The following is an 18,191-nucleotide window of genomic DNA, read 5'->3' on the forward strand; positions in this document are numbered from 1 at the left end:
AGAAATGTTAAAAAACAGTTTTTCTTCCAATATTTATTACTTCAGGTGGAGATAATATCAGAAAATGAGATTAGAAATGATATAACACACATTTAAAATAAAAAAAGAGGTTTTAAATAAACTCAGAGAATAAATCCCCCACTGGGCCACATGGATTGTTTTTGTGCATTTTAGAAGAATCTACGGAAGAGATGACAGATGTACTCTGATACATATTTAATAATTAGTTAAAAAAAGGTGTAGTGCCAGAGGACCAGTGGATAGCTAAAGTTAAATCTATAATTAAGAAGAATGATAGAACGTGCGCAGTCATCTTAATGTAAAGAAAGATATAGGACTCCCTTCTGAAAGAGAAAATAGAAAAGCACATAGAAAATACACATATTATGTGTATTATTATACACATGTTATGATCAATAATTATCATGGATTTGCAAATGGAAAGTCTTGCTTGGCAAATTTCATTGAATTCTTTGAATAGGTATCAGAGTAGACCACAGTAGTTCAGTAGATGCAATCTTTTTTAGATTTTCAAAATATCTTTGATAAGGTGCTGTAAAGAGTGATGAATAAAGGCAGAATTTTAAAATTCCTTTTTATTCTTCATGCGTGGGACATGGGCGTTGCTGGCTCACCAACAAATATTGCCCATCCTTAGTTGCCCTTGTTCAGAGGGCAGTTAAGAGTCGACCACATTGCTGTGGGTTTGGGGCCATATATAGGTCAGACCAGGTAAGGATGGCAGATTTCCTTCCCTAAAGGACATTAGTGAACCAGATGGGTTTTTCCGACAATCGACAATGGTTTCATGGTCGTCAGCAGATTCTTAATTCCAGATATATTTTACTGAATTCAAATTCTGCCAGCTGCCATGATGGGGTTCAAACCTGGGTTCCAGAACATTAGCTGAGTTTCTGGATTAATAGTCTAGTGATAATACCATTAGGCCATCGCCTCCCCTGTATCAGGGTACAAGTAGCAGAATGGATAGCTGCAAGAGGAAAAGGGTAGCTATTCAGAGTGACAGAAAGCGGGAAGCAAATGCCCAAAGATCAGTGCTGGGACCACAGTTGTGCACATTTATGTTAACATTTATCCTCTGGAATCAAAACCACCAAACTGGTGGATGAAACCAAATCTGCGGGGAAATGAACTGTAACAAATTACAAGAAAACATCAATAAACTTGCAGAATGGGCATATAATTAGCAAATGAATTTCAACACAAATAAATGTGAGGTATTACATTGTGGTAAGAAAAATAAAGCGGTTACATATTACATGAAAAATAAAAATCTAAACGGAGTACAGAAGCAACAGAATCTGAGAGTACAAATGCATTAATCACTAAGAGTAGCAATGCAGTCTAATAAGGCCATAAAAAGGCAAATTAAGCACTACAGTTGATTTCTAGAGTGTCAGAACTGAGAAGTCAGGCTCAATGTATCTTGCACCTTGGTTAGATCATTGGAATACTGTTTACAGTTCTGATTGCCATTTTTCTAAAAAATATATGGAGGCACTGGAGAGGATGTAAAAAAGATTTGCAAGGATGATACCAGAACTGCGAGTTTATAAAGATTAGGGAAGAATGAAAAAGCTGTATCTCTTTTCTCTTGAAAAATTATCTTTGATAAGCTATTTCCACTTGGGAAGTAGAGCAAAACGAGAGGGCAGCAGTATAAGGTAGTCACCAAGGGATCAAATATATAATTCACCAGAAACCTCTTTACCCAAAGAATGGTGAGGATATAAAATTCATTACCACAGGGTATGGTTGAGGTGAACTATAGGGGTGCATTTCAGTGGAAGCTAGATATGCATGAGGGAGAAGGGGATTGAGGATCATGCTGATAGCTAGAGAGAAAGGAGGCTTGTCTGGAGCATGAACACTGGCATGGAATGGTTTGGCTGAGTAACTTGTTTTGGTGCTATGTATTCTATGTAATCTAACATAAATGGCACATTTTGTTTTCGAGGTAGGTTCTTGTGAGGGCCTGGACACCAGAGTGAAGTTTGGGTAAGAGGTGTAGTAATGTATTATAGCTACAAGCCTTTTCATGTCTGCATGAGTGGCAAAGTTCAATTACTGATGAATTGAACATCCGTGACTCTTAAGTGTGAGTTAAAAAAATTGTTAGGAAGCTGTGTAGGTGAATGTAGCAAGACTTGCATTTTATACATTCTACAGTCACATCTGGCAGACATCTGAAAACCCCTTCTAGCCCTTTGGTTGACAAGTCTGTCCTATACCACATCATGTTCTACTCACCCATCACTCTCTTCTCTGCCTTATATTGACTGCCAGTCCCCCAACACTGCACACTTAAAATTCTCCTCCTTGTGTTTAAATCCTTTAGTGGCCTTGCTCTTTCTTATCTGTGTATCATTCTCCAGCTTTACAATCTATCAAGTGCTATGTATTCCTCCAACTCAGCCTCTTGTGAATCCCAGCTCACTCTGCCCCACGATTTAGAGACATGGGAGAAGGGACAGAGATGGGGATGGATTCTGGGGAATATAGTGATTGAATCATGGGGATGAGAATTTTAAACATGGGGTTGGGGAAACAGGAGCCAATGTAAATTATTGAAGACAGGGTTGATGGATAAATGTGACTCGGTTTAGGAATAAGGGCCAGGCAGCCATTTTGGATGAGTTGAAATACAGTTTGAAGATTTAAAAAATTTGTTCATGGGATGTGAACATCACTGGTAAGGCAAGCATTTATTGATTATTGACATTCCTAATTCCCTCAAGAAGGTGGGGGTGAGCCATCTTCTGGAACTATTGCAGTGCATGTGGTGTAGGTACATCTAAAATGCTGTTAGGAAGAGAGTCCCAATGATAGTGAAGGAACAGTGATATATATAGTCCCAAGGCAGATTGGTTTGTGACTAGAAGGGGAACATGCAGGTGCTGGTATTCCCATGGATCTGCTGTTTTCGTCCTTCTTGTTTTTCGGAGGTCACAGGTTTGGAAGATGCTGTATTAGACGATTTGGTGAGTTGCTGCAATGAATCTTATAGGTGCTACACACTGCAGGTGGTGCAGCGACTGAATGCTTAAGGTGGAGGGTGGGGATTCAATCAAGATACTTGAATAAAGATAATACTGGATCTCAAATGATGCAAAATCCCTCTCCCTGGCAATATATGTGAAGAATTCAGAAAGTAACCCGTAGAGCAGTAGAATCACCCTGAGGGAGAAGGGAGCTGAGGGTCTGTGCAATCTATCACTAATCTAATAAGAAGGAAGAAAACTAAAGCAGCAAAAACATAAACAAAGACGAGAAAGGCTTGGGAGTCCAAACTGCGAGGCTGGGACGCTGTGCAACCCTGGGGCAAATACACCAAGGTCACATCACTTGTGCACCATCTACCTGACCACTTCATTCACTCACTCTCATCACCTATTGATCTAAACACTTTGTCCCACTCCCCAAAAATCAGGAAGCTTCATTGTGATAGTATAGTAAACATTCAATATGAAGGCAGCGAGGCTCAAAGGATTCTATCCCACATTCTACACATTGATTATTTTTGGCAGATATCTGGGGGCTGCACCCACCCTGGTTAAGAACCTCTGTGTTATGCCTTGACAGGTCAGAGCTCCTCAATCTAGTTTTCTTTCTTGTTTTCCTTTCGCCAGTGTACCAGATGCGATTTTCCCACTGGTCATACTCTATTGGCTTATGTTTTTGGCTTGTACACATCCTTTCCTGGAATTCATTTGCTAATTAAAATTCAATGTTATTGAGGTAGTCTTCCTCCTCAGTGATTTGGAGATAAGCTGTGGCCTCGGGTTCTGTTCTCTGTGAACATTTATCTTCGAGTTCCTGATCACCAGAAGACAGGTTTTCTCCTTTGGTCATGGTGTAGAAATGATAATGGAAGTCAGTTCCATAGGTTCGGTGTTTGATGGACCACATGTAATCCCTTTTGGCATAAAGCGGCTTCCGAAAATGAGGCTGCGCGAATGTGATGGAAATAAAGCGTCCTCCCTTCCGCAGAATGCGACTAACCTGAAATAAAGAAGGAAACACTTAACAATCTTGTTTCCAACGACACACTGCACAATTTCCTTTTTCTCTGTCTCTGATATGCCCTTGCTTTTAGACCAATCAAAGGTCCAAACGTTTTGAAGGCGGGTCAACACTGTGTTGCAAAAAGTAGAAATTTAAATATTTTTACAGCTGTTTTCACCCCTTTCTTCTAGTTAAAGATGAATCCATATAAATGGAATAATATAAATTAATTATCGATAAGAGGCAGAATGCTTCAATGTTAGGGGAATCAGCGGTTATGGGAAAAGGGCAGGAGAATGGGGATGAGAAAAATATCAGCCATGATTGAATGGCGGAGCAGATGCGATGGGCCGAGTGGCCTAATTCTGCTCTTATATCTTATGGTCTTATGTTCAAACACCAACAGGATCAGATGAACGTATTCAAGAGTACTTGAGGAGATAAGGTTAGAAGTAAAGTAGGTAAAGAGCACTTTGCATTGACATCAACTTAGGAAAAATAAAAGTTTGTGAAAAAGAATGGTTCAAAGTGTAAACAATTTCAGTCCAACAGAAATCTAAAATTTTATGGAATTCTTAATTTCTTTGAGGATACAATAGAACAAAAATGGTCATGTGATGAGTGATGTGGACTATGATTTGCTCACATCCTGTTAAGAAAAGAAACAATGAAAAATAAAACTTTTTTTTTGATAAGGGAGAAACTATTAATCAGACAATAAATTCACAGAATAACAGAAACTTAATAGTTGTGGTCAATGCTTGTAAGGTTTATTAGACAGCTGTGACCAGAGGATTATCCCAGGGATTAATTGTGGAATGTTAGCTGCTCATGATATTCATAAATAATATTTAAAGTGTTTGCAGTAAATTTGCAGATGGCACAAAGTTGTGCTGGAAGAAAGATATTCAGAGGCAAATAAATATAGGTTCATCACCATTCATAACATAACATATATAATGATGAGGCCTACAGCAGAAACTGAATACCATGCAGGCTTGTGATGGCAAATTACACACATACCACTCGTGCCAGAGGATGATCATCTACTAAAGTTAAAGTTTATTTATTAGTGTCACAAGTCGGCCCACATTAACACTGCAATGAAGTGAAAATCCCCTCGTCCCCACACTCTGGTACCTGTTGGGTTCACTGAGGGAGAATTTAACATGGCCAACGCACCTAACCAGCACGTCTTTCGGACTGTGGGAGAAAACCCGGAGGAAATCCACGCAGACACAGGGAGAACGTGCAGACTCCGCACAGACAGTGACCCAAGCCAGGAATCGAACCCGGGTCCCTGGTGCTGTGAGGCAGCAGCGCTAACCACTGTGCCACCATGCCACCGAGAAAGGCTCAAATGTTGTACTCAATCTTCAAATATCTTCATATCATCAAATGTTCCTTTGGCTTCCAGTGAAACCACTTCACAACTACCAAAAGACAATGTTATTATGAATTATTTATCCAATATTATTAGCAAAATTATTAGACAATACTGAGATCTGTGGAGCTGTGGGATGAGGGGAGTGGGTTGGAGGGGAGAAGTGTAATTAGTGTGGGAGGGGAGATGCTGTGGGAGGGAAGATGGTGTGGGAGGGGAGATGGTGTGGGAGGGAAGATGGTGTGGGAGGGGAGATGCTGTGGGAGGGAAGATGGTGTGGGAGGGGAGATGCTGTGGGAGGGGAGATGGTGTGGGAGGGGAGATGGTGTGGGAGCAGAGATGGCGTAGGAGGGGAGATGGCGTGGGAGGGGAGATGGCGTGGGAGGGGAGATGGCGTGGGAGGGGAGATGGCGTGGGAGGGGAGATGCTGTGGGAGGGGAGATGCTGTGGGAGAGGAGATGCTGTGGGAGGGGAGATGCTGTGGGAGGGGAGATGCTGTGGGAGGGAAGATGCTGTGGGAGAGGAGATGGTGTGGGAGGGGAGATGCTGTGGAAGGGAAGATGGTGTGGGAGGGGAGATGCTGTGGGAGGGAAGATGGTGTGGGAGGGGAGATGCTGTGGGAGGGAAGATGGTGTGGGAGGGAAGATGGTGTGGGAGGGAAGATGGTGTGGGAGGGAAGATGCTGTGGGAGAGGAGATGGTGTGGGAGAGGAGATGGTGTGGGAGCAGAGATGGTGTAGGAGGGGATATGGTGTGGGAAGAAAGCTGGAGCTGTCTGGGTGGTATAGGAGAAGGTGGAATAATTGGGGTGGAGGCAGGTGAACATGGAATGATGAGCTGACTTCTTGAACCGCTGTTGACCTTGAGATGTGGGTACAGCCACACCACTGTTGTGAAGTCCATGTTCTGCTAGATGATTGCACTGTAACACAGTGACATCGCTGGAACAATCTGCACCCTCCACCTGACCCCACTGCTGTCACTACCATCAGCCTTGGAGTTCTTCGAGGCCACTTTCCTAACTGCAGTGTAGATGCACCTATATCTCAAGGACTGCAGTGGTTCACGAAGCCAGATCACCACCATTTTCTCAAGGACAATTAGGGATGGACAATAAATATTGGCACGGCCTGCAACATCCACGCCCCATGAGCGAAAAACAAATAATTTTGAACCTAAATTTGAGAGTTGGACCTGTAATTCTTGTAGCTTTCCTGACTTTCCTCCTTATCACTGACAGAAAATCAGGCGAAACCTCAAAGAAATAGCGTTCTCGGATCCACACAGACCTACACCAAACATACAGCAAAGGAAAGGAGATCTCCCATGCAAATTCTTATCCCGCTCCATTAGTGATGCCGCAAAGGAAATTTATGGGTGAATGCCTATTGATAATGATCCAGGGAAGAACCCGATGGATGGGCATCTATTGGTGATGGAACAGACTAGAAACCGATTAGTAAGGACAAATTTATGATGATAAGATATCAGCAGGGTTGCCACACTGGAGTATATCTGAACTTTTAAATGCTAAAATAAATTCAATACAAAAAGGGAGTAATTACCAAGCTACAAATTTTGTGATAAAAGATCTTCATGGAATTCTATAATATGTTTATTTCAATTCGTCGCTGATATCATGCCGAGAAATGGGTTGGTCTTGTTTGTCATGATGAGTCATTCTGTTACTGCTGCAGCTTTTATTCATAGCAATCTACCACTATCTCACCCCCTTCCACATCATTCCCTCTTCCAGAGGTGACAACTGATTAATGGGAGTCCTTTCAAACTGATGACTCTCTGTTATCCCCAGAATTCCTTTCCGGCCCACGGTGCTGTCAACTTCCCTCCCCATGATGGTGATGCTTGATCTCTATCACAAAGCAAGAAATGCTGCCAAACAGCATGATTTCTGTTTGATAGTACAGCCAATATTTAATGACATGCCAAATAGGCAGTTGCAGGATCCACGGCTGCCTGGGATGATATACTTGCTGTTGGGAAGTAAAATAACATTTGGATTGTCTTGTTGCACCGCACCCCCCCCCCCCCCCCCCCCCCCCCGCCCCCCGCCACTGGAGGGGTTTTGGAAGACAAAAGCTTCATGTTCTGTCAGAGAATCGCTCTGTAAGGTAGTGGCCTCCATGGAGCAATCTGCAACCTGGATACACACCCCATCCACAAACCTTGGAGCTCTCAAAGGCCATGTGCGAGCAAGTGCCTTATAGAGTCCATCATAGGGCAAAACTTAAATGAATAACATGTGAAGGAGAGCACAAACAGCAATTGAATTATTTAATCATAAATTGGCTTGTGTGAATACGGACACAGACCTTCACAGTGCGTGTGGCACTGTTTTACGAGTTATTCAACAGTATGTGCTATGCCACGAGAAGATTGGTACTTTTAAACTGGACAGGGATTGTAGTGAAGCCAATTAACAGGAAGAAATACATTTTATTGAGGGAATAATGCATTCAGATTTTTAGAGCGACACAATTTTATATAGATCTGGGAAAGATTACATTTGAACAAGAGGGCGTGCTTCTGCCGTTTGACCTCATGAGATTTATAGGTGAGTCCACGATTGGGTAGGTTGTAAATGAGTTTAATGGGTTAACGACCTTTTCCTTTTAATCGCAAAATAAATCTGTCTTTTATAGTACTTCCCACAGAATGCCATTTTTTATTGAAGACTCAGCTCTACAATATTCCAGTTTAGGTCCTGAAAATATAAAACAATTGAAGGTGAGTTCATTAAAAACAGGTATCTGTTCCAACCTGATTCTGGATGGATATTAGAATAGAATCCTCAGAGCTCTATTCATGACTTTAAGTGGCTATCAATGTAAAGCGATGAATCACTGGTGCACAATATTTATTTTTCACTTGTATAATTATCAGTCCATATGGCTGCGATCACATCATAGGAAATTTACATTATTTCAAGCTGCAATGACTTACTTATTTAATTTAATGAAATTGCCTTTGTGTGTGATAAACTTTGGCTTCCTCCTGATATACCAGAAGTCTTTCCAATACTGTATGTCATCACAGAATCACTGCACCACTTCAGTGTGTTGTTTCCTGCAAAGGTCTCTGCAACGCTTATTAAATTTTTTTATTCACTCGTGGGACATGGGTGTCGCCGGCTGGCCGGCATTTATTGACCATCCCTATTTGCCCGAGGGCAGTTGAGGGTCACCCACACCGCTGTGGCTCTGAGGTCATATGTCAGCCAGACCAGGTAAGGACAGTAGATTTCCTTCTCTAAAGGTCATTAGTGAACCAGATGGGTTTATCCAACAATTGGCAAAGATCATCAGTAGATTCTGAATTCCAGATATTTTTTATTGAATTCAAACTCCACCATCTGCCATGGCAGGATTTGAACCTGAGTATCCAGAACATTGAGTTTCTGGATAAATAGCCTAGCGATAATACCAGGAGGCCACCGCCTCCCAGAATCACAGAGAAGCTTACTCTACTATAGTGACTGCGTCACTCTTTTTTCCATGATTGAATCCCAGGCCAGCCCTGATTTCTTTCAACAGTTGTGGCAGATCGCGGATAAGTGATTTAAGACTAATGGAAAATAGTTGACTAGCTCCAAACTAGGTGCAAACAAGAATTTTTAAAATTGGGATCAATTCTATCCCTTGTATTTATTTGTGTCTGTTTCTGACAGATACCGAACAATCTTGCAATACTTTATGTTTCGGCTCGCTGTCTTTAAGAACATGCCTGCTTCACAATCACTCCCAAGTTTTTAATTGATCTGCCAATCAAAGCCAGTGTTCTGATTTGCAATTTGACCTGTAACTGACTGCCAATTCATTTCAAGAATCCACAGCAATCGCATGCTCTGTCTGCACATTTCTTGCCACCACAGTAAGTATCATATGCACAAAAGTAGGAAAAATATGTAATTTACAGGACCTGCCATGTGCTAAAATGCACGAGCTCCATTTGTGCTTCCAGCTGATCTTAAATTCTGAATGAATTTCACAAGAGTAAACGAACACCAGTGATGGGATCTCAGACCTTATTGTAACTGCGCAAAATGCAAATTCTTACATTTGTTATGCATGCCTGATGATGTGTCCAGTTCTTCAGCAAGGAGTGTGAGCACAGTCAGTAGAAACCTCAACTGTGTTTTTACCTTTGTAAAAATAGCAAGCTGAGCCTTTAAACTGGTAGAATTTGTACCCCGTTGATACCATCAAGCGCCTGAAAGCTGGTACCCATTCTCACATCGTTAGGTTAACTACTGGCCAGTCTAGAGCTGTCAGCAGCTAAACGCTATTCAATAACAGATTTTTAAAAATTGCACGTTAGCAACATATTTGGCAATATTTCATAGTGAAATTAATATATGATACTCCAGTTTTAAATAACAAAACGCGAATGCACTATGTTTGGAGGAATTGCTATATTACAGATTGCTAGATGGGTTAGAAATGAGGCACTCCTACGATCATGCAAAAACCAAAAAAAGGCACATTAAGCTTTAACAGACTACGACATTGCATCAGAATTACAGTGAAAAGGCACAGCAGAAGGAAGACATGAATTATGGATAAGCCATCATTATTTAGTAGCAGGTACAGTGGGAAGTTGCTTTAGTTGAGGGCAGTATAATTGACATCAGAGGCTTCAGTCTTCTTCTCTTGCTATTAAATAGATGCTGGGAATTTGCCAAACCTCAGCACTGTTGGGACATCAACTGTAGGTTTTTAAAGTGGTTTGATCTCTGAGCTTTTAATCTTGTAGGGCTTCATTATGCTGAAGACTGACTAGAGAAATATGAAAGAATAAAAGACAGTTTATCCCAACGGAAGCTGCATATCAGGAGTGATGCCCACATTCGGACTTTCACCTATTTGAATTTTCTCATATTTACGAAACAGACCTTTCAAAACAATTACATTTACAGAGACATTTTTATATAGATATTATATGAAATTTCTTTTCGGTTAATTCAGATTATTAGAGGGATGCGATTATCATTGCATCCGACAGTGCAGAAGAGGCCATTCGGCCCAGCGAGTATGCACAGAACAGTTCTCCCTTAGCGTAGTCTAATTCCTGTGTACTATCCTTCAAGCTGGCATGCTGCTAGTTGTTTTGGGAACTCTGACAGAGCATTCCACCGAGGCCCTGTTCCCCCACCCCATCCCTGTAAGCCCATACATTTACCATGGCTAATCCATCTAACTTACACATCTTGGGACATAAAGGGGCGATTTATCATGGCCAATCCACCTAATCTACACAGCTTTAGACTGTGGGAGGAAAACGGAGCACCCAGAGGAAAGCCAAGCAGACACAGGGAGGACGGGCAAACTCCACACCTAAAACCGGATTTGAACCCGAGTTCCTGTAGCTGTGAGGCAGCAATGCTAAACCACTGTGCCACCGTGCTGCCCATCAAGACACAAAATATATTTCAAAAAAGCTCCTTACTAATGTTATAAGGTTGTCTGGTTTCTCACAAAATGGTCTGGAGGCTTTTGTGGTTGAATATAAACTGTTTATTGGTCCCATTATTGTGTACATCTCCAAGGTGCTGTCTCCATGTTGGTTACTTCCAGACTCTACAACACACAGTCTACCACCATGTGACCCTCTATATCACTATGTGGATGGTATTCTTTCCCTTGTCCCACACTAACCCTTGCTTTGCTGGAACATCCTTTTACTACATCTTCTCCAAGTCTTTACCAAACATGTTCCAATACAATCATCTTAAGGGAATTTCACAGGAACTTCATTGCAGTGTTAATAAAGAAAATAGAAACATAGAACAGTACAGGACAGTACAGGCCCTTCGGCCCTCGATGTTGTGCCGAGCTTTGTCCGAAACCAAGATCAAGCTATCCCACTCCCTATCATACTGGTGTGCTCCATGTGCCTATCCAATAACCGCTTGAAAGTTCCTAAAGTGTCTGACTCCACTATCACAGCAGGCAGTCCATTCCACACCCCAACCACTCTGAGTAAAGAACCTACCTCGGACATCCCTCCTATATCTCCCACCGTGAACCTTATAGTTATGCCCCCTAGTAACAGCTACATCCACCCGAGGAAATAGTCTCTGAACGTCCACTCTATCTATCCCCCTCATCATCTTATAAACCTCTCTTAAGTCGCCTCTCATCCTCCTCCGCTCTAAAGAGAAAAGCCCTAGCTCCCTCAACCTTTCCTCATAAGACCTACCCTCCAAACCAGGCAGCATCCTGGTAAATCTCCTCTGCACTCTCTCCAATGCTTCCACATCCTTTTCATAGTGAGGTGACCAGAACTGCACACAATATTCCAAATGTGGTCTCACCAAGGTCCTGTACAGTTGCAGCATAACCCCATGGCTCTTAAACTCAAACCCCCTGTTAATAAACGCTAACACATTATAGGCCTTCTTCATGGCTCTATCCACTTGAGTGGCAACCTTCAGAGATCTGTGGATATGAACCCCAAGATCTCTCTGTTCCTCCACATTCCTCAGAATCCTGCTGTTGACCCTGTAATCCACATTCAAATTTGTCCTACCAAAATGAATCACCTCGCACTTATCAGGGTTAAACTCCATCTGCTATTTTTCAGCCCAGCTCTGCATCCTATCAATGTCTCTTTGCAGCCTACAACAGCCCTCCACCTCATCCACTACTCCACCAATCTTGGTGTCATCAGCAAATTTACTGACCCACCCTTCAGCCCTCTCCTCCAAGTCATTGATAAAAATCACAAATAGCAGAGGACCCAGCACTGATCCCTGTGGTACACCGCTGGTAACTGGTCTCCAGTCTGAAAATTTTCCATCCACCACCACCCTCTGTCTTTTATGAGGTAAGCACAATAAGAAGTCTCACAACACTAGGTTTAAGTCCAACAGGTTTATTTGGTAGCAAATACCATAAGCTTTCGGAGCGCTGCCCCTTCGTCAGATGGAGGGAAAATCTGTTCTCCAACAGTACACAGAGACACAGAAATCAAGTTACAGAATACTAATTAGAATGCAAATCTCTACAGCCAGCCAGGTCTTAAAGGTACAGATAATGTGGGTGGAGGGAACATTAAACACAGGTTAAAGAGATGTGTATTGTCTCCAGACAGAACAGCTAGTAAGATTCTGCAAGATCAGGGGGAAAGCTGTGGGGGTTACTGATAATGTGACATAAATCCAACATCCTGGTTTAGGCCGTCCTCATGTGTGTGGAACTTGGCTATCAGTTTCTGCTCAGCGACTCTGCGCTGTCGTGTGTCGTGAAGGCCGCCTTGGAGAACGCTTACCTGAAGATCCAAGGCCTTGTGAGTGTGACAGTTGGTGTCTGAGTGTGACAGTTGGTGTCTCAGTGAGGGAGTGCTGCTCGGGCTGCAGTGGAGAGTGACAGTTGGTGTCTCAGTGAGGGAGTGCTGCTCGGGCTGCAGTAGAGTGTGACAGTTGGTGTCTCAGTGAGGGAGTGCTGCTCGGGCTGCAGTAGAGAGTGACAGTTGGTGTCTCAGTGAGGGAGTGCTGCTCGGGCTGCAGTAGAGTGTGACAGTTGGTGTCTCAGTGAGGGAGTGCTGCTCGGGCTGCAGTAGAGTGTGACAGTTGGTGTCTCAGTGAGGGAGTGCTGCTCGGGCTGCAGTGGAGAGTGACAGTTGGGGAAGTGTGGGGAAGTTTTTTTTTGTTTTCTTTTTTTCTTGCTGGTAATGGCTTCAGGGATGGCAGTTCAGGTAGTATGCTGCATCTCCTGTGGGATGTATGTGGTGAGGAAATCCAGTAGTGTTTCAGGAGATTTTAGTTGTAAGAAGTGCATTAGATTGCAGCTTCTGGAGGAGCGTGTAAAGGAGCTGGAAGGGGAGGTAGAGGAACTCCGCATAATTCGGGAGGCGGAGGTGGAAGTTGATAGGAGTTATAGAGAAATAGTAACTCCTAGAAATGAGGCTTGGGTCAATGCCAGGAGGAGGGGTAAGAAGCAATCGGGAAGACAATCCCCTGGGGCGGTTCCCCTCCATAATAGGTTTTCGGTGCTGGAGGCTACAGTTGAGGAGGAATCAACTGAGCATAGAGAGCAGATCTCTGGGGGTGAGCCGAGTGAGAAAGCTCAGGTGGTTAGGGGCTGTAAAAGACTGGGCCTTGTGATTGGGGACTCCACAATTAAGGGGACAGATAGGAGGGTCGGAACTAAAGGTAGGGACTCAGGGTTGGTGTGTTGCCTACCAGGGGCTGGGGTCCGGGATGTGTCTGACAGGGTATTCAGGACTCTTAGGGGGGAGGGAGATAAACCACAAGTTATTGTACATGTGGGGACACACGACATAGGGAGGATAGGGGAAGGGGATATTAGGCAGGGATTTATGGAGTTGGGGTGGAAACTAAAGGCCAAGACTGACAGAGTGGTTATCTCTGGACTCTTGCCTGTACCACGGGATAGTTTAGAGAGGAATAGGGAGAGGGAAGGTTTGAATTCATGGCTGAGGGGATGGTGCAGGAGGGAGGGGTTCAGGTACTTAAGCAATTGGGGCTCGTACTGGGGAAGGTGTGACCTCTATGAGAAGGATGGTCTACACCTTAATCAGAAGGGGACCAATATCCTGGGGGGTAAATTTGCTAAGGCCATGCAAGGAGGTTTAAACTGATTCGGGGGGGGGGAGGGATCCTGAGTAGTGGGGCTGAAAGTGAGGGATGCATGGATGGGGACTGCAATGCACGGCATTGCAGAGGTGGGGTGGAGCAGGGTTTGAAATGTGTATACTTCAATGCCAGGAGTATTCGCAATAAAGTGGGTGAACTTGCAGCGTGGATCAGTACCTGGGACTTCGATGTTGTGGCTATTTCAGAGACATGGATAGAGCAGGGGCAGGAATGGATGCTGCAGGTCCCGGGGTTCAAATGTTTTAGTCGAAGTAGGGAAGGAGGTAGAAGAGGGGGAGGGGTAGCATTATTGGTCAGAGATTGTATCACAGTGTCAGAGAGGAGGTTTGATGAGGACTTATCTGTTGAGGTAGTATGGGCGGAGATTAGAAATAGGAGAGGAGAGGTCACCCTGTTGGGAGTCTTTTATAGACCTCCTAAAAGTTCTAGAGAGGTTGAGGAAAGGATTGCGGAGTCAATCCTGCTTAGGAGTGAAAGTAATAGGGCAATTGTTATGGGGGATTTTAACTTGACTAATATTGACTGGAATTGTTATAGCTCTAGCTCGTTAGAGGGGTCAGTTTTTGTTCAAAGCGTGCAGGAAGGTTTTTTGACTCAGTATGTAGACAGGCCAACTAGAGGTGAGGCTATATTGGATCTGGTGCTGGGAAATGAGCCAGACCAGGTGCTAGACTTGGAAGTTGGTGTGCATTTTGGTGATAGTGACCACAATTCGGTTACGTTCACCTTAGTGATGGAAAGGGATAGGCATGAACCTCGGGCCAGTGGTTTTAGCTGGGGGAAGGGTAATTATGAGGCTATTAGGAGAGAATTAGGAAACATAGGTTGGACTAGGAGATTACAGGGACTGGGAACGTCCGACATGTGGAGTTTTTTCAAGGAGCAGCTACTGCGAGTCTGTGATAGGTATGTCCCTGTCAGGCAAGGAGGAATTGGTAGGGCTAGGGAACCGTGGTGCACCAAAAAAGTTTCTTTGTTGGTTAAAAAGAAAAAGGAGGCTTATGTTCGGATGAGACGTGAGCACTCGGGTAGTGCACTAGAAAGCTTTAGATTGGCTAAGAGGGAGTTGAAGAGCGAGCTTAGAAGGGCTAAAAGGGGACATGAGAAGACTTTGGCGGATAGGGTTAAAGAGAATCCTAAGGCGTTCTATAGGTATGTCAAGAACAGAAGGTTGGTTAGGGCAAGTTTAGGGCCAGTTATAGATGGCAGAGGGAAGTTATGTGTGGAACCGGAGGAGATTGGTGAAGCATTGAACCAATATTTCTCTTCGGTGTTCACGCAAGGGGACATGAATATAGCTGAGGAGGACACTGGGTTGCAAGGGAGTAGAATAGACAGTATTACAGTTGATAAGGAGGATGTGCAGGATATTCTGGAGGGTCTGAAAATAGATAAATCCCCTGGTCCGGATGGGATTTATCCAAGGATTCTCTGGGAGGCAAGAGAAGTGATTGCAGAGCCTCTGGCTCTGATCTTCAGGTCGTCGTTGGCCTCTGGTATAGTACCAGAAGATTGGAGGTTAGCAAATGTTGTCCCATTGTTTAAGAAGGGGAACAGAGACTTCCCCGGGAATTATAGACCGGTGAGTCTCACTTCTGTTGTCGGCAAGATGTTGGAAAAAATTATAAGGGATAGGATTTATAGTTATTTGGAGAGTAATGAATTGATAGGTGATAGTCAGCATGGTTTTGTGGCAGGTAGGTCGTGCCTTACTAACCTTATTGAGTTTTTTGAGAAAGTGACCAAGGAGGTGGATGGGGGCAAGGCAGTGGATGTGGTATATATGGATTTTAGTAAGGCGTTTGATAAGGTTCACCATGGTAGGCTTCTGCAGAAAATGCAGATGTATGGGATTGGGGGTGATCTAGGAAATTGGATCAGGAATTGGCTAGCGGATAGGAAACAGAGGGTGGTGGTTGATAGTAAATATTCATCATGGAGTGCGGTTACAAGTGGTGTACCTCAGGGATCTGTTTTGGGGCCACTGCTGTTTGTAATATTTATTAATGATCTGGATGAGGGTATAGTTGGGTGGATTAGCAAATTTGCTGATGACACCAAAGTCGGTGGTGTGGTAGACAGTGAGGAAGGGTGTCGTAGTTTGCAGGAAGACTTAGACAGGTTGCAAAGTTGGGCCGAGAGGTGGCGGATGGAGTTTAATGCGGAGAAGTGTGAGGTAATTCACTTTGGTAGGAATAACAGATGTGTTGAGTATAGGGCTAACGGGAGGACTTTGAATAGTGTGGAGGAGCAGAGGGATCTAGGTGTATGTGTGCATAGATCCCTGAAAGTTGGGAATCAAGTAGATAAGGTTGTTAAGAAGGCATATGGTGTCTTGGCGTTTATTGGTAGGGGGATTGAATTTAGGAGTCGTAGCGTTATGTTGCAACTGTACACAACTCTGGTGCGGCCGCACTTGGAGTACTGTGTGCAGTTCTGGTCCCCACATTACAGGAAGGATGTGGAGGCTTTGGAGAGGGTGCAGAGGAGGTTTACCAGGATGTTGCCTGGTATGGAGGGGAGATCCTATGAGGAGAGGCTGAGGGATTTGGGATTGTTTTCGCTGGAAAGGCGGCGGCTAAGAGGGGATCTTATTGAAACATATAAGATGATTAGAGGTTTAGATAGGGTGGATAGTGATAGCCTTTTTCCTCTGATGGAGAAATCCAGCACGAGGGGGCATGGCTTTAAATTGAGGGGGGGTAGTTATAGAACCGATGTCAGGGGTAGGTTCTTTACCCAGAGGGTGGTGAGGGATTGGAATGCCCTGCCAGCATCAGTAGTAAATGCGCCTAGTTTGGGGGCGTTTAAGAGATCCGTAGATAGGTTCATGGACGAAAAGAAATTGGTTTAGGTTGGAGGGTCACAGTTTTTTTTTTTTTTTTTTTAACTGGTCGGTGCAACATCGTGGGCCGAAGGGCCTGTTCTGCGCTGTAATGTTCTATGTTCTATGTTCTATGTTCTATCCTTCAAGAGTCCCAGGCGCTGCATCTTTTTAGGACAACATCCAGACTTGTGGGTGATTGCTAGGGGATAAGAGTTATCTACTGAGGGAGTGCTCTCGACTCCTGTCTTGCACTCAGACATGGATGGAGAGAGGTGTTACAATCAAAGCAATCTCCCAACACAAACCTGCATTGAACGGACTATTGGAATCTGAAGATGTGCTTCCATTGCCTTGACCGCTTGAGTGATGCCCCTCAATATGAGCCAACCAGGATGCCTCATACTGTGATTGTCTGCAGCACGCTGCACAACTTGACTACCTGTAACGTCACTCTTCCTGAAAGGAGGACAGGGAAAAGAAGGAAGAGGAGGATGAAGGGGATGCTCCAGAGGAGCCCAATGCCTGGGATTTGGAGGAAATCCTCTGTCCCAGGGCTCAGAGTAATCAACGGACTGTCCTGGCTGTAAGGGCCATGCTAATTCAGCAAGATTTTACTTAAGCGCCTCTCAACTCTTACAGCAGAGGATTCTGTGACACACCTGTCCAGCAGAAAGCATATGAAAATCACATCTCGTCTCAAGGTCATGACCCAGAAATGATCCGGGTGTCAGGTTCTCAATCCCAGCCCTAGAAGCCAGTGCTCCAATTGGGAAAAAACAAAATTCTAATTCTGTCCCACAATGTTTTTTGATGTTGATGGTGGTTGGAGATTAGGGGGCGGAGTGATGGATTTAGGACGGTGCAGTGAATAATGAGTGTGGTACATTAATAAAGAATGATCAAAAGCAATTAGAGAATGAAAGAAGATTTTCTTCCAGTCTGATTTTCAGAAAGGTTTCTACAGTTGCAGCAGGATAACCTACTTTACTGTGAAAATCAATGACCTTTCAAATCTGTTATTCGAATTAGGAACATATGAATTAAGAGTCGGCCATTCGGCCCCTCAAACCTGTTCCATTAAAATGTTTCCAATATAAATATTATAGTTATTTTTAAAAATCTTTCACAATACAAGCTAATGTTTAATGTAATTTTTTTTTGGTTTAAATTTAATTCAAATCAAAATTGTGCAAACAACAGCCTCTATATCATTTTAGGAGTAACATTCACTTTAGTGGAAGCACAATAATATGTATCGGAATGAATTGTAATTATAAAATAAAGCTCTCAATTTTACAGAGATGCAGTTAGCTTCAA

The 18,191-nt window shown here is 43.6% G+C and overlaps 1 protein-coding gene across 2 annotated transcripts in view; it reads right to left on the minus strand.

Moving 5' to 3' along the window:
• Positions 1 to 254: 254 nt before the first annotated feature.
• ece2a (endothelin converting enzyme 2a) overlaps positions 255 to 18,191 on the minus strand; it is a 268,538-nt gene continuing 250,601 nt past the window's right edge. For both annotated transcript variants that reach the window (XM_078202008.1, XM_078202016.1), the window contains one exon: positions 255 to 4,023. In XM_078202008.1, coding sequence (XP_078058134.1) covers positions 3,739 to 4,023 — 285 coding nt within the window. In that variant the 3' untranslated portion in view covers positions 255 to 3,738. The remainder of the gene's footprint in view (positions 4,024 to 18,191) is intronic.

This window comes from Mustelus asterias, chromosome 3, assembly GCF_964213995.1.
Source record: "Mustelus asterias chromosome 3, sMusAst1.hap1.1, whole genome shotgun sequence".
Taxonomy (NCBI): Eukaryota; Metazoa; Chordata; class Chondrichthyes; order Carcharhiniformes; family Triakidae; genus Mustelus; species Mustelus asterias.